At 38.8% G+C, this 24164-nt stretch overlaps 1 protein-coding gene across 1 annotated transcript in view; it reads left to right on the top strand.

Annotated features, from left to right (window-relative positions):
• The window catches only part of CTTNBP2 (cortactin binding protein 2), a 148894-nt gene that overhangs the window by 60392 nt on the left and 64338 nt on the right, over positions 1-24164 (top strand). The window contains exons 4-7 of the mRNA XM_080818366.1: positions 10873-12517; positions 18698-18901; positions 20501-20600; positions 23498-23648. Of these exons, the coding sequence (XP_080674492.1) occupies positions 10873-12517; positions 18698-18901; positions 20501-20600; positions 23498-23648 (2100 nt within the window). The remainder of the gene's footprint in view (positions 1-10872; positions 12518-18697; positions 18902-20500; positions 20601-23497; positions 23649-24164) is intronic.

The raw sequence follows: 24164 nt of genomic DNA, 5'->3' as shown, positions 1-24164 counted from the left end.
GTGATCTAGTACTGCAACCAGGACGCTGATCAGATGGTGACGTCCCCAGCTCCTGTCTCAAGTATTTCTTTGCAACTAGAAATTACTTCTGTAAATTATGTCTTTGGAAAATGAAATTAGCATGAGGAGAATAGAATGAAATTTCTGTGGTAGATGTAGTCTCACAACGTGTCATCTTGAAGTCCTGGTCAGTCTCAAACTCGCCTCTGGGGTCTGAGGACTGTGTGTGCTGCAGACCTCCAGGCTCCTACTCACATGTGTTTCATTTAAACCAAGCTCTTTGCCCTTTCTCACCTCCCCCACCAACACACACATATTTATTATTGTACGTGAGTACATGCTTCCAAGAGTCCTAAGTGATAAAAACTGACTTACTGCCATCAGCCAAAAGGAAATAGAAGTTCAACTTTTGTCCTTCTGATGGGCTGCCCAGACTACTGATTCCATTTATTAGAAGAGAATGAGGAAGTCAGAGAAGCTAATAATGTCTAGTATAACTAGAACTAAAAGTAATCTGTTCTTCCAACCATTCCTAAAGCATACATTTCAGTGTTTCTTCTATTTGTCCTTTCCAGAGAACTTGATAGAGTTCACATGTAACACTTGGTTGACGGTGAACCTGAATGCAGAATTACTGTAAATATTTATGATACTGTCATTTAATGTGTGTGTTTTTGCCCCTGTAATTATATCCTTGCATTGACCTATGTGCGCCCATGTTCTGGTATAGGTGTTGAATGAACGCAAACCTCTTCTTCAGTATGTCACGTGGTAGAAAACTAAAGCACTGGGTAAAATAGCACAGAAGTCTAGAAGACCTTCCATGGGTATGGGGCAAAAATCAAACAGTTTTACTCTGGACTTTGCAAACCCTTTTACAAAGCCCTGCAGAGCAACCACTGACATCCCTGGAGGTTTTCAGAAATCCCCCAGGAACCGCAGAAGCAAGAGCCAGTATGTTTCACTGATGTCACCAAAGCTCATTTGTATTTCTTGGATGAGACACGTTTCAATTATGTTCTTAACGTGTCAGATGCACTATTTCATAATAAAATATGCGGCTGGCTTTTATGCTGCGTTATCAAAAGTCAAGAAAATATTTTTTCTTTGGGATTGCATTTAATGTATAAAAATGCGTGCTTTCCTACATTTTACTTCAGTTTTGCATTTTATCTGTCATTTCTCTTGTAGGAGAAAAAGGAAGGAACTCATTTCAAGTTGAATCAAAGATTTTATTATCTAGCTGATTTTTTTTTTTTTAATCAACTTACATCCTGTTTGCTTCTGAATGACTGGGTCATTTCCAACCTGGCTGGGAGTGAAAGGAAATTGTTTCTGTCCTATGGGTCCTGAGAGGCTAATACAAAATGAGCCAGTGATCTGTCTCCCACGTATAAGGGGGATACAGGAGTCCTTTATGGCCAAATTCATTGGCCTGTGTAGTCTCAGTGAAAGGTTGCTCTGATAAGCGGTGCTGCTCTTTGTCCATAAAGAATATTCTCTTCTGGTAGATTGTAGCATGTGAGAAGTTAGATTTTGTAGTCTTATCCTAAACCTTTCCTTAAAAAGAAAATACCACATCAGCTGATAAGAGCAAAAACACCAAAGTCACCTGTCACCTTTGATCCTGAAAGTAAATATATTAAATAAATACCTTCACTTCTCTTGCACATAGAATAAATTGAAGATCTAGAAATCTAAAATCAGAAAGACGAAAAATCCATTATTTTAAATGAGTCCAGTTCTTTAAATTACTGCCCGAGCAGAAGTCGGGGAAAGCAGAGGTCCCATTATCTACAATTCATGTATTTATTATCTGACACTGGACATAGCTCTTTGGTAATTCGAAGACATTTGGCCTGAGCACTGCTCTCGTTGGCCTTTCAAGGCGGGAGAAGAGGTTCTATGCTCATTCATGCATTGATTCCTGCTGAGACTACTAATAGGAGGGTTAACTATTTGGTAATTTGTGTGCCAGGAAAATTTGGGCAAGAGTCAATTTGGCAAATGGACTAAGCCTGTAAAGCCACTTTGAATAAGCTAATGAGTAATCATCATAGGGAACTTTGCCTCCAGTAATCTACTTTCTGTTTAGAGCCAGTAACGTAGGGTGGAATGATACTTGGGTTTTTATTATTTATCATGTGCCTCATATGTTAATGGAATTTCTATTCTAATTATTTTCAATCGTGTATTCATACTTATAAAGTATAATTGCCAGCCCTGAAATAGGAAAGACCTCTTAATTTGAACAGAGCCTTTAAAAGTCAGAAGCCAAAATAATTACTAGGAAATTCAGAGGGGAGCAAATTTTTTTTTTTTTTTTTTAACCAGTGAAAAAACTTACTGCCATTCTGTGTATGAGCTATAGCTTCTTCTAGGTGGCAGCTTAGTAAAATGAGCGTCAGTTGAAAGGCACTAGATGTGCCAGGCGGGATTCTTAGTTGTGAGCTGGTAAAGCCAGTATTCATGGAGTTAAGCAGGAAGGTGTTTGAGTTGGCTTACAGCATGGTAGTGCATGGCTGGGAAAGCTAGGGCAGCAGGTCTTAATCAGCCAGCATCACTGACAAATGATCACTGTCAATCTAGTCTGCAGTGGGTAAGGCTTCTGCTGATGAGAAGTGCGTACTGTAGCTTGCTGACACCAGACAGCATGACTACCGTCACGCTCTGGGTCTTGAGTGGTGCCTCCCCTGGCCCTACTTTTTGCATCACTCATTTCCAACTTGAAGCCCAAGAGCAGGTGCATTTGGTTGGCCAGGCTTAGGCCCCACACCCTCTGTCCGGCTATAGGGAAGATCAGGAAAGCAGCTATTGGGCGTGTTTCGCTTCGACAGGGGGGAATCATAAGGTGGAGAAATCGCCTAACATAGGAAGGAGTTTCAGGTGCTAGACGACCGAAGAAATGACAAATGGGTTGGAAAAGAACAATCAAATTATTTGTTCTAATTTATTTCATATGCCTTTTCTTCCTATGATGAATAATTGTACTTGGGTCTGCCATTTGTATTCAACACTCTCTTCTTCATTGTATAATACCATTATATCAATATATATCATTATATATGCTTTATAACATAGAAATGCAATTTAATTTAAGTTGCTTTCTAGACTTTCAAGAATAACATGATAGAGAATCAGCCAAAGTGATATTTTTTGAAAGGGTATTTAGGACACCTTGTATAAGAATGGTTGTTTTTTTAGCTCATTCATGAATCTTTCTTGTATAATTCATTTTGACTCCCCAGGAACATTGTTAAGGAGGGAACTGGAGACTGAGATCTGTGGCTCTGAGCAGAGATTGGGAAGAGAGGGTAGTTCATTTGATCCGTGTCTTGCCTTCCCTCTCTTGAAACTCTCGATGAAGAGGAAGGGTCAGATGAGAACTGCGGAGCATGACTGATAAGGAAGATATTTTAATGCATCTCATCGTTAGATATTTGTTGACCAGGGTTGGGCATTTGGGTAGAGGTAACCAGGTGGAGAAGGGAACAGGATGCACTGAGTATTGAATGATTTGGGGGAGCAATGAGGAATATAGTTAAATGTCACAGAAATATTTTGTGGTTGTGACAAACATTCACTCTGCTTTCTCATGTTGCAGTTGACCATAATTGCTTTCCTCTCTGCTTTCCACTTTGAATTAAAACTAATTGCCTTTACATTGCGGCTCTGCTCCCACCTACATAGTTTTCCCTTTCATTCTGTAAAAACAGTTGTTTTGTGCTTCTTCATTCATGGCTTCCAGTCTGGGTGCTATTCTTGGAGCAACCACCCACTTTCTCACTACCAATGAAGCTGTCCTAGTTCTCCTAAGCTCCTCCACACAATCCAGTGCTTTTTGCAAAAGGGTTTGGTGATACTGCTCATGCAGAATTCCCCGAAAATTCGGCCACTACTTGAAAATGGTTGTGAGTAGATACATATTGGACAATAATATAAGAAAGTCAACTGGAACTCCAAAATCTACGTATATGGGAGACAACATTCCTTTACAATTATAGTAGTATGCGGTTGAGTTGGGGGTGGGGGTGTCCCTACCTGACTCATTAGGTCCACAGCTTCTAGATCACTGCTCAGAACTGTCCCAGACTGAGCCAGTGAGAGCCCTTTTAAGCTGACTCCTTCTGACATATTTCCATCATTCTTTGAGTACTTCCTTACCTTCTCGTAGCAAGCTCTTCCAGGCTCATCTTGTGTTTTTCCTATCCCAACCTCTGGAATTAGCTATACTCCCAGGACCAATAGTCTCTTTTTTAATGGAAAATGGTGTTTAGGAACTAATCTAGTGTAGGAAATTATGTATATTTCCCATAATCATATATATTTTTATGAACACATATATTTGTATTTTATTTTTATGTATCTCTGTTATTAACCATGAATTCATACTGATATTGATACCTCTGATTCTAAACTAAAGCCACAGAGTATGTTCTTGTTCTTTCTCTTTATACTTCTCCAGTAGTGAGAAATGTGTCTCCCAGTATTCTTCAGTTTATTTACTCATTTACTCAAGCCTAGAACACACAGAGTAGTTTCAGAATTGCTAATCCATAGTATGATAAAAAGCAAATATAAAAACCTGGAATTCACCATTTTTTACTGTTCTTTAACGATACATTTCCATGAAGTGAAGTTTATACAACTTAAGTATACAATTGATGAGCTTAAAAAAATGCATATACTTGTGGAATCTGTACCTCTTATAGAAAATACTTCCATCACCAGAGAAGATTTCCCAGAATACTTTCCCCATAAGTTCCTTCCCCAGTCCAAGCAATCACTGAACAGTCTTCTGAGTTTTTTCATCATGAATTGATCTTATCTATATACCTGAACTTCAGGTAAATGATGACTGTCGTTAAATAGTAAGCCTTAAGTGCAGGAACTGTACGTCTCAATTTTTTCTTCTTTTAAAAATTTTTTAACATTGAAGTATAGTTGACATACAATATATATTAGTTTCAAGTATACAACATAGTGATTGGACAGTTCTGTACATCATACAGTGCTCACTGTGGTAAGTGTAGCTACTCTCTGTCACCATACACTATTATTACAGTATTATTGACTGTGTTCCCTCTGCTGTACTTTCCATTTCTGTGACCTGTTTAACTGGAAGTTTGTATCTCTTAATCCCCTTCACCTGTTTCACCCACCCGTTGGCCACTCCCCCACCCCCAGGCAACCATCAGTTTGTTTTTTGTATTTATGTGTTTGTTTCTGTTTTGTTTTTTGTTTTTTTTTTTAAATCCCATATGTAAGTGAAATCAAAGGGTATACATGGAAGGATCTAGAGGGTATTATGCTAGGTGAAGTAAGTCAGGTGGGGAAAGATCAACTTTGTTTTCCTTTATTAAAATAGTTTTGCCTATTCTCATACAAATTTGAAATCAGTTTGTTGGTTTTTCCAAAAGTTCGCAGGGACTGAAATTTTACTGAATCTGTACACTAATTTGTTAGGCATGGACATGAATGAGATTGAGTCTTCCAACTCATTATCATTGTGTATTTGTCCATTAGTTTTTGATAATTTCTTTTATCAGTGTTTTATTGTTTTCAGCGTAGTGTCTTAAATGTCTTTTGCTGGGTCTACTCCTAAGTATTTTATGTTTTTGATACTATTGTAAATCACAGTGTTTAAAAACTTTTTTCCAAATATTTTTTGCTAGTATACAGGTATTAACATTGGTTTTGTATGTTGACATTGTATCTTGTGATCTTGCTAAACCTGGTTATTAGTTTTAGGAGTTGTTTTGTATATTATTTAAGATTTTGTAGGTAAGCAAATACATCGTCTGTGAATAGAACCCATCTTACCACTTCCTAAGTTGCCTGCCTATCTGCCTCATGCCTTGTTCTCCCAATAGCCCCCATCATTGCACTGACTAGAACCTGCAGTGGTGTATTGTTGAATAGAAGTAGTGAGAGAAGACTTCAGTGTTTTCTCCTTTTCTCAGGGAGGAAAGCATGTATTTCATCATCAGGTGTAATGTTACCTGGCTTCTTTATAGATGTTCTTTATGTCACTGAGATTTTATTCTATACTGAGAAGTTTTGTCATGAATGGGTTTTGCATTTTGTAAAATGGTTTATCTGCATCTATTGGTGTGGTCATGGTTTTCCTCTTAAGTCTTTTAAGGTGGCGAATTACGCTTATTTTCAAATACTAAAACAATTTGGATTCCTGATGTAAACTTCAGAGGGTCACTTTTTAATTTATTATTGGATTTAGTTTGCCTATATTCATGAGTGGTCGTTTTTCTGTAAATTAAGGAAAATACTTGACTGGTTTTGAATTGAAGGTAATTCTGGGATCATAAAGTGGATTGGAACATTTCCTTCTCTATTTTCTGAAAGGGTATGTATGGGTTTGGCACTATTTCTTTAATGTTTGGTAGACGTCACAGGTTAAGCCATATGAGCTAGAAATTTTCTTTAGGGGAAGTTTTTATTTGTGGATTCAGTTTCCTTAAAATATATAAGGCCATTCCAGTTTTCTTTTTCTTTCCTTTTTTAAGATTTTATAATTTATTTGACAGAGACAGAGAGCCTACAAGCAGGGAGAGTAGGAGAGGGAGAGTGAAGAGCAGGCTTCTGGCTGAGCAGGGAGCCTGATGCCAAGGGTTCAATCCCAGGACCCTGGGATCATTTCCTGAGCCCAAGGCAGACGCTTAACTGACTGAGTCACCCAGGCGCCCATATTCCAATTTTCTATGCCAGTTTATATAAATCCTGAAAGTTACGTGTGTCAAAGGAATTTGATTTGTTGAATTTGTTGACACAAAGTTATAAATTATTCTTTAACATTCCTTCTGTAGTAATATTCCCTCTTTTAGTCCCATTATTTATGTTGCTCAGTCTGTTTTTTTCTAAATGTTTAACAGTATCATTGATCTTTTAGATGAAAAAGTTTGGCCTTGTTAATTTCTCTAGTATTTGTCTCCTATTTCATTGATTTATTACCTTTGTTATTTCTTTCCTTTCACTGTATTTAAATTAGCCTTAATTTTTTGAACTTCTTAAGGTGAAACTTAGATGACTGATTTGAGAAAACTCTTCTGATTTATGCAGTTAAAGATAGAAATTTCTCTCCATCCTCTGCTTTAGATGTTTTAAATTCTCTTCTTTCACTGCATCCCACAGATTTTCATATGTTGTGTTTTTACTTTCATTCAGCACAAAATATATTCTAAATTCCTTTGTGATTTCTTCTTAGAAATATGTTATTTTATTTTTGAATTTTGGGCTGTTCTTCATATCATACTGTGACTTGTATATAATTCTGTTGTCAGAGAAGATACTCTATAAGATTTCAGTCATCTGTAAATTGTTGGTGGTTTTCAATAGCTCAGCAAGTGCATCTAAAAGACTATCTTTTATAGTCTTGGGGTATTCTGTTCCAAATAGAGATAATAATTCAATCATAATTTATATTATAGTTTCTGTGTTTATAATGTCTCTTTTTTTCCTTTGGCTGCTTTCAAGATTATTTCTTATCCTTGTTTTCAGCAGTTTTAGTATGATGTACTTAGGTATGATTTTTTTGTAATATAGATATATTATAGATATATTCTGCTTTAAGATTGCTGAACTTTCTAGATTTGTTTTTGTTTTTGTTTTTGTTTTTTTACCAAATCTGTGAATTTTTTGACTATTTTATCTGTTAATATATTTTTCTTCCCTGTTCTCTCTCCATTTTGGACTCAGTTATGTAGACTTCAGACCACTTTATACTGTCCTACATGTTTATTATTTATAAAGAGCAGTGTGATAACTGATGGAGCAAGTCTCAAGTGACAGGAGAGAGGGAAGTTAACTGTTGAAGCCTGACCTTGAGCAGATAGAAATCTTCCTCTCTCACATTGAAGGGAGGGAAATAGAGATTGGTATGGTTATTTAAAAAAAAAAAAGCTTAAGGGAGGAGATGGGATGTAGAAGGAGTGAATTTTCTTGATAAAAGAAAATTAGGGTAGACTGAGAATTAGTTGAGTGGTAATTGGGTGATGTTTTGGGAGGAGTGGCAGAAGTTTAAATATTCCCTGAAGTGTAAATGGTAGAGGGGGCTAAACAAAGGGAGAGTGATAAATGACTGGGGCTCCGAACTCACTGTGTGTGTAGGTGCATGTTTTAGGTGGCTTCCTTTGAGTTCCACTGTCTATGGTAAGATTTAAAAATATGTTCATCTGAGATAGGACTTACAAGGTCTGAGTGATGGAAGAACAAAGATGCAAAAGAATAGTGGGTGCTTTTATAGTACTGCAGTTTTCTGTATAAATAATGTGAGATTTGTTGAGTTGATCTCCTGTTAGAAGTCTTTCTTCAGTTTGATTCTCAAGTATGAGATATAAGTCATTTCAAAAATAAAGTGTGATGACCCCTAGAGAAGAAATAATGTGGGCAAGATATATGATGTGGTGAGAAAAGCTTGAGACAAGTGGAACCTGGAGTTCCATGATGTTGTAGATGTAGATGTAGTTCCATGATTCAGTAGATGACGTTACTGTGTGAGATCACTCATTTGGCCTCTAGTTAGTTGTTATGTAAAATGAAGATAGCCCTAAAAGTTCCACAAAACATTTTTTTTTCTGGCTTCCAAGGTAAATTATGGAACTCATATTTTTAAAATAAACTGAAAATTTACCTACTTTGGCTTTTTCCAACATGGCTATAAGAATTTGGGGCAGTGGTGAATACAAAATTTAAAATTTTCTTAATAGTTCTAACTTTGCGTATGCCTTCTGCAGAAACTTACTATTTGATGCATTTAGAAGAGTTAAATGTCTTTTGACTATTTAGAAGTGAAATTTTCTGTGAGGCATCTAGATGACTGAAATATGCATATAAATATAGTTATATGATAACAGTATTTTTTCCTACATCTTACCTAATCTATTTATGAAGTCACCCCTAAAATTGCATATAGTAGAATAGAGTGTATGTGTATAAACAGTTGTCACTAATTATTCTTGGGGAATTATCTGTATTCCTGATCACTTATTTATAGGACCCATGCAATGCCATTCAACTTTTTCAAGGCAGGAAGCATCCTAGAGTAAATGAATAATATCTCTGATTCTAATGAGCCATTCTGTCCTTTTGGTTTCGTGACTGACTGTGAAGGTAATGGATTTTCTCAGCAGGGTGAGGAACAGGAGCACATTCTCACAACTGATGGATCATCTGAGCATCTCCTTCCTCTGTTACTGATGACTAAAAACTGACTTACTGACTTAAATAATTACTGGATCTTATGAGAGTATATTTAGAAATGTGGGAAAAAATATTTAACATCTAGGTGGTGGTCAGTGGGGGGAGTCCTGTCTTTATCAGGTAGATCTACTTTAACCTTTCTGAATCATAAGGCCCTTGGGTGGACTGCCAGTGGAATGCTTCTCTAGGTGGGAAGGTGAAGCATGTGGGCCTCCCTCATTTGTCCTTCATGAGTATCTCATAGCAGTAGGTGCTCCTCTAGAAAGAAGTGAGAAACCTGTATAAACATGTTACAGTAGGGCATCTCATAGGTACCCAGAAAGGCCATCAGTGTGCAGAAGTTCGTTGTTTCTGTGAACTGCATTAATTTCATTCATCCAGTCAATAATTACTGGGTGCCAGGTACTATTCTAGGTCTTGGGAACAGCAGAAAAGAAGATCTAGTCCCTGCCTTCATGGAGTCACACTCCAGTGGGGGCAGGTAGGTGCTAAGCAAAGGGTTACCAGTACAGGGCTGGGAGGGACCACTGTTTTCCACAGGACAGTGGGAAGGAGGCCTTGGTTAAGGTAGCAGCTGAGCAGAGGCCTGGAGGAAAAGAAGTGAGACTTTGGTGCTTTGGGTGGTTTTGTGCATATTTGAAAACCCCACCTGGAGATACAGAGTTTTTTTTTAAAAAGCTCCTCTGCATTGATCACCTAGAAAAATGTTTCTTTGGAAAGCATAAATCCTAATGGCCTATGGCTTGGTGAGCAGTCAGGGTCTTTTTGTGAAGGGAAAGGTGCCCTTCTTTCCAGGCAGATGCAACCCCATGCCTGGGCATGTGAGGAGTGAAGTGAGGAGACAGGGCTGGGTTTGGGCTCCCACTCACCTCTCCAGCTGGTCTTCCTTGTGCAGCGCATGAACTGCTTAGCCTAGGAGCCCTGCATGAAGGTGTGTGGTGGAACTCTGGGCAGAGAGAACGGGAAAGCCAACGACCCTGAGGCAGGACACTGTGCAGGAACCAGGGAGGCCAATGTCGTGAGAGCTCAGCAAGCAAGTAGGATTGGAGGAGATGGGGTTGGACTTTGGGTTCACTGATCAGTATCAGTGAAGATCAGAGTTCTAGTAAAATATGATTCAGATATGATTTTGTATGATTTCTATAGCAACCTGTGATAAGAAGCTTGAAGTTAAAGTTAAGTAACACAGCAAATACAGAAGCTTAGAATTTAACTGAAGTCCTGTTTTCAGCACTTTTCCTTATACTGTACCTCAGAGATTCATTAACAACCTTAAGGCATTAAACCTAAAAAAAAAAAAAAGAACATCAGCTCCCTTACAGAGTTCTACTTTTACAAAAACGGAACTTTCTGAACTCTGTGTTGTGTTCTGAAGTATCAGGTTCCCATTCATTTTCTGTAGTTTAATAGGTTTTTAAAAATTCTCTATTGCTGTGACTTAGATGGTTTTCACTAAGCCATTTATACCTATTTTCTCATTTAATGAGTATCTAAAATATTATCTTTCCTGTCACAACAATTTTAGAAATGTGGCCCTTCAGCTAACCCAAATCACATAGCTGTTAACACAATAAATAAAAATCCCTCAAGAAGCCCTTCTTTGGCTGAAAGGATTCTCTGCGTGTTACTCAGAGCTGTCCTGTGGATTTCTTTCAGCTGGAGATGGAGAAGCTTCAGCTGCAGGGCCTTGAGCAAGAGCACAAGCAGCTGGCGGCCCGCCTGGAGGAGGAGCGCGGCAAGAACAAGCACGTGGTCCTGATGCTGGTCAAGGAGTGCAAACAGCTCTCGGGCAAAGTCCTAGACGAGGCCCAGAAGCTCGAAGACGTGCTGGCCAGACTGGAAGAGGAAAAGAAGAAGACAGGTGCATTAGAAGAGGAGCTCTCCGCCGAGAAACGAAGGAGCACAGAAATGGAAGCTCAGATGGAGAAACAGCTCTCTGAGTTTGACACGGAACGGGAACAGCTTCGTGCTAAACTGCACCGCGAAGAAGCGCACACCACTGACCTCAAAGAGGAGATCGACAAGATGAAGAAAATGATTGAGCAGCTGAAAAGGGGAAATGACAGCAAACCAAGCCTCTCTCTCCCGCGAAAGACGAAAGATAGGCGTTTGGTGTCCATATCTGTGGGGACAGAAGGACCTGTGACAAGGTCTGTTGCTTGCCAGACTGACCCAGCAATAGAAAGCATTGACCACATGAAGAAGTTGCCTTTGACTGTGCCTGTGAAGCCTCCCACAGGGAGCCCCCTAGTTTCCGCCAACACAAAAGGAAATGTGTGCCCCAGTGCCGCACTGGGCAGACCAGGTATCGACAGGCAGGCTTCCCACGGTGACTTGATTGTCTCCTCTCTGCCTACTGTCCCACCTCCAAGTGCAAGCAAAATTGAGGAGAACGGACCAAGCGCTGGCTCGCCGAGTAGCACCCCCCAACTTCCCAATAGCACTGCCCCTCCCACCGTGCAAACGCCAGGCATAGCTCCCCAGAGCCACTCACAGGCAGCACCTGGGCACAGTTTACACTCACCGTGTGCCAATGCAGCTTTGCATCCAGGTCTAAACCCTCGAATCCAAGCAGCTAGATTTCGATTTCAGGGCAATGCTAATGACCCAGACCAAAATGGAAATACTACCCAAAGTCCTCCATCCAGAGATGTCTCTCCGACGAGTCGTGACAGCCTAGTGGCCAAACAGCTAGCTCGGAATACTGTGACCCAAGCACTGTCAAGATTTACGAGCCCTCCCGCAGGAGCGCCCCCGAGGCCTGGGGCGCCCCCTACAGGGGACGTTGGCACCTGCCCTCCGGTCGGTCGGACCAGTTTAAAGACTCCTGGCGTAGCGCGAGTTGACAGAGGAAACCCTCCTCCTATCCCTCCAAAAAAGCCAGGGCTCTCCCAGACTCCTTCTCCACCACACCCCCAACTCAAGGTTATGATGGATAGCAGCAGGGCCTCCAGCGCGGGGGCCAAAGTTGATAACAAAACTATGGCTTCGCCTCCTTCCACTTTGCCACAGGGGAACAGGGTAATAAATGAGGAGAATCTCCCTAAATCATCTTCCCCTCAGCTGCCACCAAAACCATCCATAGATTTAACTGTGGCACCGGCAGGCTGTGGCGTTTCAGCCCTGGCCACGTCTCAGGTGGGTGCCTGGCCTGCTGAAACCCCTGGACCGAGCCAACCTGCATGTTCAGAAAGTCCCCTTGTCATTCCCACCACCATTGCCTTTTGCTCTTCCATAAACCCTGTTAGTGCCTCATCTTGTAGAACAGGTGCCTCAGACAGCCTCCTGGTAACAGCATCAGGTAAAGGGATTGAAATATTATACCCTTTTTTGAAGAATGTGGCCTGTCTTCTCACTTGCCTTAATTTCCTTCACATTGCCTTGGAACTTTTTTTTTTTTATTTGATACTTTTTTCCCTATTTCTTATCTCTTTCCTCCCTCTCTCTCTCTCTCTCTCTTTTTTTTTTTTCTTGTATTTTTCTTTAATGGCTCCAGGGTATGGTGATTCATCTTGCTACATGAATTGTGGTTTCTTGATGCTAAGTGCTTTCTTTTTTAAAATAACCTGAAAGTAGTGGTTTGGAGCACATGGAGACCATTAATTTAGAGACACTAAAGCATTTCCATGGGAAGAAAGACTGTTCCTTCTTATTAAATATTTATCTCACGAGGCTTCAGTATTAGGGGGTCGTCACCAGACAATCTGTGCTCGGTTCTGTCCCTTCAGAGAGAACGTTAAAAAATCCTTTCAAGTGGTTATGAATGCTTCAGTCTACCTCGAATTGTCAAATTGATGAGATTTGCTCCGTAATTGGTATGTTCTAAGTTTTAGTAGGGGCTTGGTATTCTTTTCAACCTCAAAAATAGAGAACATAAATTTTAAGTCTCTGTTCTAAGTTTATTTTAAAGGCTGTTTATTCCGTCCCCAGCAGTTGTCTTCCAGCCCCTGAGCACAGATGGATAACATCGCGTGTAGGTATAGTGGGGAAGGTTTTCACTGCAGATGTGCTTTGTGAAGTACCTGACTCTTAAAGGAAGGAGTTGATAAAGAACTGGGTTTTTCCCTTTTGTTATGCAGTGCTAGAGAAAACATCACTTTTTATTGACATGACTGGATTAGTTCTTCCCTGAGCAAATGTGGCTCGAAAATAATGTTAGAGTGTCAAAGATATGTTGAAACTCGACAGCAGTCTCTCTTAGCATCGAGTCTTAGTGGCTACCAGAGACCATGGGTTCTAATGAGAGGGAACTTTAAGAATTAAGTGAAGGGTTGAGTAATGTTATTTATATTTAAAACTCAAGAGTGTGGGGAGTGGGAATGAGAAAAATAGGGAGCACTGTTCTTGCTAATTGTCAGGTAATGAGAGCAATATGCCAGCATTTACTTACCTAATTATAAACTGTTCCTTGAAATTATGCTCATTGAGAGGCTGCTATTCGTATTTTGGTACATAATTGGGAATTGGAAACAGGATGGCCTTTGCTGTCAGTGAGACCTGCGCTGGAATCTAGCCCCTGCAGTTTATGGCTGTGTGTTTTGGTGATTCTTTCGGACTGAGCAAATTTTCTCATTCCTCATGTGGAGTTTATGCTTCTCATATGAGGTAGGGTGGCTGTTAGGACTAACTACCCTAACGTGCAAAGAGCTTGGTCTTGCACTTAGAGCAGCATGAGTGATGAATAAATAGAGGTGATACTCTTGCTTCATTGATATTGTTGCTTAAAGCATTTTCGAAAATTTGCTTTAGAATTGATGTCACTATTAGTACTTTGTGATGTCTTTACAGTGTTCAGCCTTCCATATTTTTAATTCAAAACGGTATCACTGAGCTGAACAGCCCTTCCCATGGCATAAGAATGATGGTAGCTGTTTTCCAGAGCTAAATCCACATTCAAAGTAGGAATTTTTGCTGCCATTCAGGAGAACCAGAGAATGTACGGTAAGGTCTGAGGGCCGTCTCAAAGCAGAGATTCCAAAACCCTTGGGAGCTGCAACAGTGCTTTTGACATAAAGGCACAAACTGTAAAACGGAAAACACTTGCTGGGATATATAAATTTTGTCAGGTTTTATTTTATTTTATTTTTTAAAGATTTTTATTTATTTATTGGACAGAGACACAGGGAGAGAGAGAACACAAGCAGGAGGAGTGGGAGAGGGAGAAACAGGCTTCCCGCTAGCAGGCAGCTGGATGCGGGGACCCCAGGACCCTGGGATCGTGACCTGAGCTCAAGGCGGACGCCCAACGACTGAGCCACCCAGGCACCCCTTGTCAGCTTTTAAATAAACTATAAAACCATCTTTGCTTTGGACTGTGATGCTTTGCCAATTATTGCCTCAGTCGTGACTGTGCTCCGAGGTTCAGCCTCAAGTGTCTTGGTTTCAGTGGAAAAGCTTTAAAATCAGCGTCCATAACTGAGGAACATTTTGTCAGCAGGATCTTAAACTCGGTAGACAAGAGAATTCCTAGGCTGTTATATATTCGCCAGAATGACCTAGCTAGGATAGAGTGGAATTTTGGATAAAGACGCTATGATCCTTCTGAAAAATGCCCTTTGCTTGTGTCTAGAGAGCAAAAGAGGATAAATGATGGAACCAAAGTAGCAGCAGCCAGTGAAGATAAGTGAAACTGGTACCTCATTTTCTGTTCTCTGATTTTGCAGTTTGGCCAAAATCATCTCAGGATTCCAGAATTACCCAGTGGGATGATAAGTTTCTAAATTACTTGGTTATGGGGAGGAATAGTCAGTCATTCAACAAGCTTTCCCTGAGCATCTAGTCTGGGGAATAAAAAAATTATTACAGTAACATAAGAAGGGTGATTAAATCAACTGTGGTTGCAGGTCAGCCTAACTTTTCCAAATGAGATACAGGATTTCAACTGCTTTTCATTTGGGTTGCCCCGATGTTTGCCGCCATGCCCCTTGCAGCCAGGAAGCACCAGAGTTCCTTCCGTCTTGCTTCTTAACCTATCTGTGCCTGGGTGAACTTGGGCCTCTCCAGATCATAAGCTCATGGAAGGTTATTAATCTTCTAAATAGCCACTAATGCCATTGTGGTTGGTAGGAGCAGGGCATGAGGACAGAGCACATCTGCCAAATCCTTGGTAGATAGATGTCTGTTCCAAATTCAGTGAGGAGGAAAGCTCTGGACTGAGCCTAAGAAGAAGGCAGGGTTAGTCCACTTCTGCCTCTTTCTGGTATCACCCTAAAGAGCCCATTTGTTCTGAGCCATTAGCTTTTTCATCTAAAAATGAAATCATTGAACCAAAAAAAAAAAAAAAGTTTCAGACCAGAAAGATATATTAAATTTGCCTGTTGAATTTTTCAAACAGCAGTACACTACCTCTCCCTTCCTGGAGAATCACTAGATCCCCTATCTTTAAAATTCTCAGATTCTGAGTTTCTATATCTGCTTATATCTGTGACAATTATGATTTAGCTAAAGCACTCCTGAAGAGAATTGCAATGACAGAAGATACCACTTTAATGAATTATGTTGTAAATTTCTCTATTAGCAGTTTTTATGGCCAAATGTTAAATTTTTAAATAGCATTTTAAATTCTAAATGAATTAAAATTTCTTGTTCCTCCTGAACTTATCCAATGAATGCATTTTAACTGTTAAATGAATAGACGTCTAAATCAGAAATCACCCTACGCAGCTGAGTTTTCATACCCTTGGAAATTTGTTTCTGGTTTGTTTTTGGTTTGGGGTTTTTTTTGGGGGGGGGTGGTAGTGGTTTGGTACATTTTATTTAATTTGGTTCAGACATTTTTTTCTTTAAACATTTATTTTTAAAAAAAAGATCCTCCCTGTAAGATTGGATTAAAGTCTAAATCTGGAAATGAGACCTATTTGAGCTATGACATTAACCTTCTCCACACTCTGAAGCTGATGCCAGAAGCTGTTCTCAACTTCTGTTCCCTCTTGCATTGCATGTTCTGTTCCCTTGGTCACCCACCGCATGTTCTGCAAGATGCTCACCTTTACTAATGTTTGCATATGACGCTGCCAAGCTGAATGACCTTTTTCTAACCTCATTAAAGTAGCTGTATGATGCAGGTCTGTTCTGTCATTACCTAAGCAGTCAATAAATATTACCGTTTTTATCATTGTTGGGAATTTCAAATGGCCCATGGCAAAGTTTTATTTTATCCCATATGGATGGAAGGATTCATTTAAATAACTTAAGCTATTGGAAATGATAGTGGGGATAAAAGTTTTATTTAAACTTTAAGAATACTTGGTATTTATAAAGCATTTTTCCTTTTAAAAATATATTCCACGCCTCTTAGAAAATAAAAAAAAATATTCATGTATATTCCTCTGTTGTTTTGTATGACAGAAAACTGATTCTTGAGTGGTCTAAAGATTGAGAAAATTTTGAATAAATATTTTCTCTTTCAGATAGCTTAGCATTAACAATAGAGTTTCCCAGCATACTATATCCGAAGTTTCCGTAGAAGGCATTTAGAAATATATCTGTATTTAAATTGTCACCCAAAGCCTAGAATTGCATTGGAAAAAAAAAATGAAGACAAAATCTAAAAGAAGAGCAAACCATTCGATATATAGGTGTTGATATTCTTTCTAGGATATCAATAACAAAGACTGTTTGGAGGAGCTAGAGAAGGTGGGGGTAGCAGGAAGGACAGTGGGGGTGGAGGAGGGAGAAGGGTTGGGAGAGAGCGCACCAGGAGCTCAAGGGAAGAAACTGAGTTGTGAGCCACACTCCCTTCTGTTCCACAGAGGACCACCTTGCAATGCCTTCATGTTACTTTTGTGTTTGCTTTGCAGTCAAGGTGTCATACCTTGGTGTTTATAATTTCTCTGTTTATCATCCATTTCTAATAAGTACTGATTTAATTTTTGTGGGCTTGTTTTTTTGTTTGTTTTTAAGAAAATACAAAAGGTAAAATGTACCAGAGAGGAGCCTTCTTGTAAGTATGAAGTAAAAATACTACTTTTGTAAGAAGAGCTAATGAATATCAATGGGGAAATACCATTAAGCTTAGATAAATATTTAATTTTATGAGCATTTGAATTTTGTTTGTCATTGCAGTCTAACAGGGTAAAAACAATAAATTATTCATGGACCCAAATGATTAATTATGAAGATGTAATATCCAGCTTTTAATAAACAGACCAGTTTTATATGTATAAACTGCATTTTTTCACAAATAATTTTTAAAATACCAAGAAATCTTTTGATTTTAATATTTGTTAAAGTAATTCAGGTCTCAATTATACAAATTTATTACGTATTAATGTAATACCCATATATGTAGAATATTATCCTGATACCAAGGTGGAGGAAACATAAAAGATCATCTGTTGTGTCCCACTACAGAGAATGTTACTGGGTTTATGCAGAAAGTGTACCCTGAGGAGTGAATATGTGCACATAGGCCCCTCCGTATACACCGGGATTACTTTGAGGTATTTGGGGCTTCAAAAGGAAGAAAGTACAATGACTTATTTTGAAAGTTAATTGTATCTAAAACACATAAAATACCTATATATCACGTTAAATAAACATTTTTACTTTACTGTTTTTACAGCCTTTTGACCAAGGAAGAATTCAGAAAATTTTCCATGCTATATGCAGCCGACTTCACACACTTAACAGATTCTCTTCTAAAGCTGCTAAATACTGATGAGAAATATCTAACTATGATAACTCTTATGATTCTTATTAAAACTATATGGTAGAGTGTCTTGTTTTGTTGGCTAGTAAAAGTTTCTGGTACACAAGTTGTAAAGATGGCCAGATGACAAAGTCTTCAGAATCGTGTCTTGCATATTTGTGCTGGTATACAGTATTCTAGATTCAATTATATATGTTGTGTTTCTTTTAACTCTTGGTATGACTAGCACTTGGGTCCCTTCATTATTTTTTCCCCAAATAAGGGAATTCAAGGAACGTAAATAGATTTCTTGGCAATATTTGATCCCTCTTAGTGATCTGTATAAATTTTTAGTTAAATACCTTGGAAACATGGTTGAAAAAAGAAAATCTCTATTTCTTACAATTATTTCTATACCTAAAGATGTCAGTTCACTTTTTAGATTGATATTGAAATTGAGGAAATATATACATAATTTTAAAATTCAAATTGTTTTGAAACCTTGAAGTGGAATTTGAACTTTTAAAATGAGATAGCCATCTTAGTTTCCTAAAACCAACCACTACTTTAACATTTATATGTGTAAGACTGACAACTAAAAATAATATGTCACCGTGTATGTTAATTTAATTAGCAGATACAAGATTGAAATAACAGTACAGGTTTGTGCTAAGTAAATATTAACAGATTGATAATGTTAGAAACCACATAATCCTCTAAGGATACGTATTCATATGTCTGTGCGTGTGTGTGTGTGTGTGTGTGTGTGTGTGTGTGTAATTCAGAAACAAGTGGGTAATATCTGTCTCTTGTCCTTGCTCCTACTCTAACTCGGGTCACTTTAACCCACAGGCTGGTCACCCTCCCTAACCCCTTTGCTAATGAGTGGTGGTCCTGCCCCCCTGGCTGGCAGGCCCACCCTTCTTCAGCAAGCTGCTGCCCAGGGAAATGTCACTTTATTATCAATGCTGCTTAATGAAGAAGGACTGGACATTAATTACTCCTGTGAAGATGGCCATTCTGCCTTGTATTCTGCTGCTAAGAATGGACATACAGGTAAAGATGGCAAGATCTTACCTTTTGCAAAAGGATGGGGAGCAAAAGCACTGGTAACCATTGCCATGAGCAAAAGGTTCTTTTGGTTTTGATTTTCTCTTACAGGTAGTAGTGGATAATTTTTTTTTTTTGCATGATTTAACGATTTTGTAAATATTGTTTCAAAAAAAAATCCAAACTGTAGTTTTGTAAAAATGTAAAATTTCAGGGGCACCTGGGTGGCTCAGTCTGTTGAGCAACCGACTCTTGATTTCCCCTCAGGTCATGATCTGAGGGTTGTGAGATCAACCCCACATTGGGCTCCACGCTCAACACAGGGTCTGCCCGAGATTCTCTCCCTTTCCCCTTTCCCTCTGCCTGTCCTCCCATGCTCACTCCCTCACTCTCAAATAAATAAAAATCTCTTTTTAAAATAGATTTTATTGCAGCTGGCAAAAAGTGATCTTTGTTTTATGCACAATGATATGTATTGTGTATGTCAAAATTTGGGGTCTAGTACTATGAAGCACATTTTAGAAGAAAGCCTTCCATCTATAATCACTTTAGTCAGGACAAAATAGCTCTAATTTGTCTGTTAGAATACCTGTGTGTGAAAGTCAAAGTGACAAGGCTTAACACATGCTACAGTGAGGGCAAGTTTTAGGAGTTAGAGAAGGTCATGGGTCTGGAACTGTTCTGTCATTGGAACAATTTATAGTTAGTTGGATTTTTTTAAGAGAACTGAAGAGTTGTATAGCTATAAATGACATATTGATGAAGTCTGGGAATTATTCTTGTTTCTCAAGTCTTGTGGTCAAATTTGCTAAAACATATGGTTGTACAGAAAAAGTTAATTTGCCTGCAAATCCAGAATCAAATAGCATTGCTCATATAAGCTGCATGATTGTTGAGTATTTTGGAGAAGTTTTCGGAGTTTCACTGTGTTCAGGTGGGCTAATTGGAAGAATCCAGGGAGCTAAGAAGATAGCTCATGATTTTAAAAGTACTTTTGGATTCTTCTTTACTTCAAAAGCCCTGTGGGAATTTTCTTTAATGTCGAGAAATTAAATCTAGTAAATAGCATGAGGAACCCGAGTCCTAGGTGATTTTATGCCAGAGTCAGGTGACTTTGTGTGGGTTTACCTTACGTATGGAATTATGTGTTGGATGACCATCACATGGAAGTGTTTCAAAGGTTAATTATCACAAAGTAAGAATTTAACTCTCTAAATACAAGGAATGGTATTTCAATTTGGCAAGTAGATTTTGTTCTCTCCCCAGTAACATTATCTCCTGGTATAGACTGGTAGAAAAATCTGGTAAAACATTTTCTGATATAGAACAATCTTTTCTCTCATCAGCAACTCTTCCCAAAGTAACACACACTCACCCCAACGTCTTACCTAGTTGGTGAGTCTGGGGCGTTAGCATCTTCTGGAAAAGAGTCTACTTTCTCTGTAAATAGCCTGCGGGGTCTCATATCCACCATGCCAGAATTGTCAGGTGGACTGTGCACGGGCGAGGTCCTTTGGGTTTAGCATCTTTGTAGAGCTTGTTTAGAATTTGGCTCACCATAACTCTAAATGGGGAATTTAAATGGCTTTCTATTAAAATCCACAGACTGTGTGAGATTGCTGCTGAATGCAGAAGCCCAAGTCAATGCTGCTGATAAAAATGGCTTCACACCCTTGTGTGCTGCAGCTGCTCAGGGACATTTCAAGTAAGTGGTGCTCTGAATTCTTCCTTTCCCCCCCAGTGAAAAGAGTCTGTATAATCTGCACACATATTTCAGTTCTGGCTGAATGTGTAAGCTAGTGCTTAAAATCCACTGTCAAATAAATTCACTAAATATATTTGAAGATTTAAATGAGAAGTAGGGGGACACCTGAGTGGCTCAGTGGGTTAAGCCGCTGCCTTCGGCTCAGGTCATGATCCTAGGTCCTAGGATCAAGTCCTGCATCAGGCTCCTTGCTTGGCAGGGAGCCTGCTTCTCTCTCTGCCTCTGCCTGCCGCTCTACCTGCTTCTGCGCTCGCTCTCTCTCTCTCTCTCTCTCTGACAAATAAGTAAATAAAATCTTTAAAAATAAATAAATAAATAAATAAATGAGAAGTAGGATCCTGAATTTGCTCTTCTTCTTTAAAGGGAGATAGTTGTGTATGAGGACCGTGAAGAAGAGAAATGGGTTGTGTGTCGACCTCACATGAATGAACTTGCTTCTGAAGAAAATCGATTTATTGTCTATCAGCATATATGCAGTGATACATACACTATTAAAGACTGTAATTCACTGTTAACCCTCCCCAACACAAGAAAGCTTTTTTACTTGTGATGGCATTAAAAATAAATTCTAGAATTAGATCAATTATGAGAATCTTAACTTCCAAGTGGCACTTCATTCAGTATTAAATCCCAGTATATTCACCTTGTTTTATCATCTTAAAAAATTGAAGCAGAAACTTTTCATACTAAAAGTAATTAGAGCACAAACCCTAAGGAACCTACCAACTGAAATATGTGTAAGTTTAACAGTGATTTCTTCAGGAGCCTCCCAAGTCTGTTGAACACAGACATGGCTTTTTCAAATTAAGAGTCATGGTTTAATAAAATAAAATGCCACTAAGCTGCTTTCTCTTCCTGTGCTGAAATGTCCTGTAGGGAATGCAAGCTGTTTATCTAACTATCCTGATAGAAACGTCCTTTTTTTTTTTTTAAGTTTTTTAAACTTTAAATTCAGTTAATTAACATATGATGTATTAAGAGTTTCAGATGTAGAGTTCAGTGATTCATCAGTCTTATGTAACACCCAGTGCTCATTACATCACATGCCCTCCTTAATACCCATCACCCAGTTATCCCATCCCCCCACATCCCCTCCAGCAACCCTCAGTTTGTTTCCTATGATTAACTGTCTCTTATAGTTTGTCTCCCTCTCTGATGTTGTCTTGTTTTATTTTTTTCCTTTCTTCCCCTATGATCCTCTGTTTTGTTTCTTATATTTCATGTATGAAAAAAAAATTCACATATGAGAGAGATCATATGATAATTGTCTTTCTCTGGTTGATTTATTTCATTCAGCATAATACGCTCTAGTTCTACCCTCGTTATTGCAGATGGCAATGTGGCTGTTGTGGACATTGCTGCTGTAACGTCCACAACAGCCACATTTGTATCTTTGGGGTAAATCCCTAGTGCGATTGCTGGGTCTTAGGGTCGCTCTATTTTCAGCTTTTTGAGGAACCTCCATACTTTTCCCAGAGTGGCTGCACCAGCTTGCATTCCCACCGATGGTGTAAGAGCGTTCCCCTTTCTCTGCATCGTTGCCAACATCTGTCGTTTCCTGACTTGTTAATATTAGCTATCTGGTAGAAATATTCTTAACATATTTCATAATTCCTATAATACGGGTTTTAAGGTTCACACTAATGTTATTGATTCTAATTGTCAAGTTTTAAATATTCAAAATGCATCTTTAAAGTGTACGTTATTTTTTTCTGTGTGTCTGTTGCAGACTTCGTGAGTGTATTGTTGAAGACCATAGATATTGTGCCTATGTCCCGAATCCTCCAGAAGGGATTTCTTCATCAAGCCTAGGCTTTTACATTTATTGTTACCCAGGAATGAGTAGTGCCACTTACTTGGAAAGTCTTAGAGTACCAGGAATGCAAACATGGGTTGCTTTGCCAAAAGCAAGAACCATGGGCGTTGATTAGTTTATATGTATATGAGATATAAACACATATCAATATGTAACTTATTTTTTAAATATATATAAACCAAAAGTTTTCAAGAAAAGTCAGGGGGAAAAAAAGCATATACCTGAAGTGAGAAAATGAAGATGTTGTAAATTGCTTCTTAATTTGATTATGATTTAACCTACTTTTCTCCACTTATTTGCATCTCATTTTACAAACGCTTTGCACAAATGCCGCAGAGTCTTGAATTTACCTGTTTCTTTCCTCCTTGATTCTCAGAGTAATGAGTTTCTGCTTAGCCATCTTTTTCCTTGTAAATAGCCCCCCTTCAGGAGACAGGATAGCCTTTGCTGTCTGCTCTCCCCAAGGCAGCCCTTTGCTCAGCCTCCCTGCTGCCTTTTATAGTGGAGGCACATGGTGCCCTGCTGTCTGAGCTATTTATAATTATTTTCTCAAGTGAAAAATCTCAAAATGACTCAGCAGTCTGACTTTTTTCAAGGTTTAAGCTATTTTGAACCACAAATAATATGTATGTCACATATATATATATATATATATATATATATATATCACAGTTCAGCCATTCATCCCAATTAGTTAAATACATTGCAAGGACTCCATGTTCACGTTTATAAGTTGGTTACAGAAAAGAGCCAAAACCAAGTTTTAGTACTTGATCAATGCCGCTGTCTTAAATTTTCATAGACGTAATTAAATTTGTGATTAAAATGTATCTTCTAGCCTTGCTACAAAACCGTATCCATATAATAAGACCCACAGTAGTTGATACATATATAAGTAAAAACAGTTGATGTAGAAAGATACAGAATTGCTTTATACATTATTTCCTTTATTTAATATCTGGGTCAGGTCCTTCCAAAATCAAACCGGTTTTAGTCTGATTAATTGTAATCTTGTGTTTAGGTGTGTAGAATTATTAATTGCATACGATGCCAACATTAATCATGCTGCTGATGAAGGACAGACACCTCTATACCTGGCCTGTAAAAATGGAAATAAAGAGTGTATCAAACACTTATTAGAAGCCGGAACAGACCGCAGTGTAAAAACCAGAGTAAGTACCAGTTTTCGGGGGGTTTGTCCTATAATTTACTCTGTCTGCCTACTCTGTAGCTAGAAGAACAAAATATATTTAAATAGAGGTTGCTTTGTTTTTCTTTGCTTTTAGGCTATCGAATACAGACAGTGTCTGACCTCTGACTTCTGTTGGAGTGTCCGCTATGAAAAGCCTTGTCCGTTAGCCTAACCAGTCCTTTATCCTCTGAATCTCAAATTATTTATCTGTAAAAGAGAAAAATGAGTACCTGCAGCCTGGCTATTTTCTGAATCAGGGGAGATAATAGAAGTGTAAGTTTTGAATCATTCGACAAGTATTACCTAAGCACCAGCTGTCCTTGGGACAGGAGAGACAGCAGCAAATCAAGCAGTTCTGTCCTCATGGATCTTACATCCTCATGGGACGGGAGGGGTGACCATAGGCAAGTAAATAAACAGATAGTGGCTGGATGTTTTAAAGATCGGAGTGCCTGGGCTGGGGGAGTTCCTTCAGTTGGTGGGGAAAGTCTTCATT

Source organism: Martes martes (genome assembly GCF_963455335.1).
Source record: "Martes martes genome assembly, chromosome: 11".
In the NCBI taxonomy this organism is placed as follows: domain Eukaryota; kingdom Metazoa; phylum Chordata; class Mammalia; order Carnivora; family Mustelidae; genus Martes; species Martes martes.
Note: the sequence above shows the minus strand (reverse complement) of the source record. Positions and strands in the feature narration are given on the sequence as shown.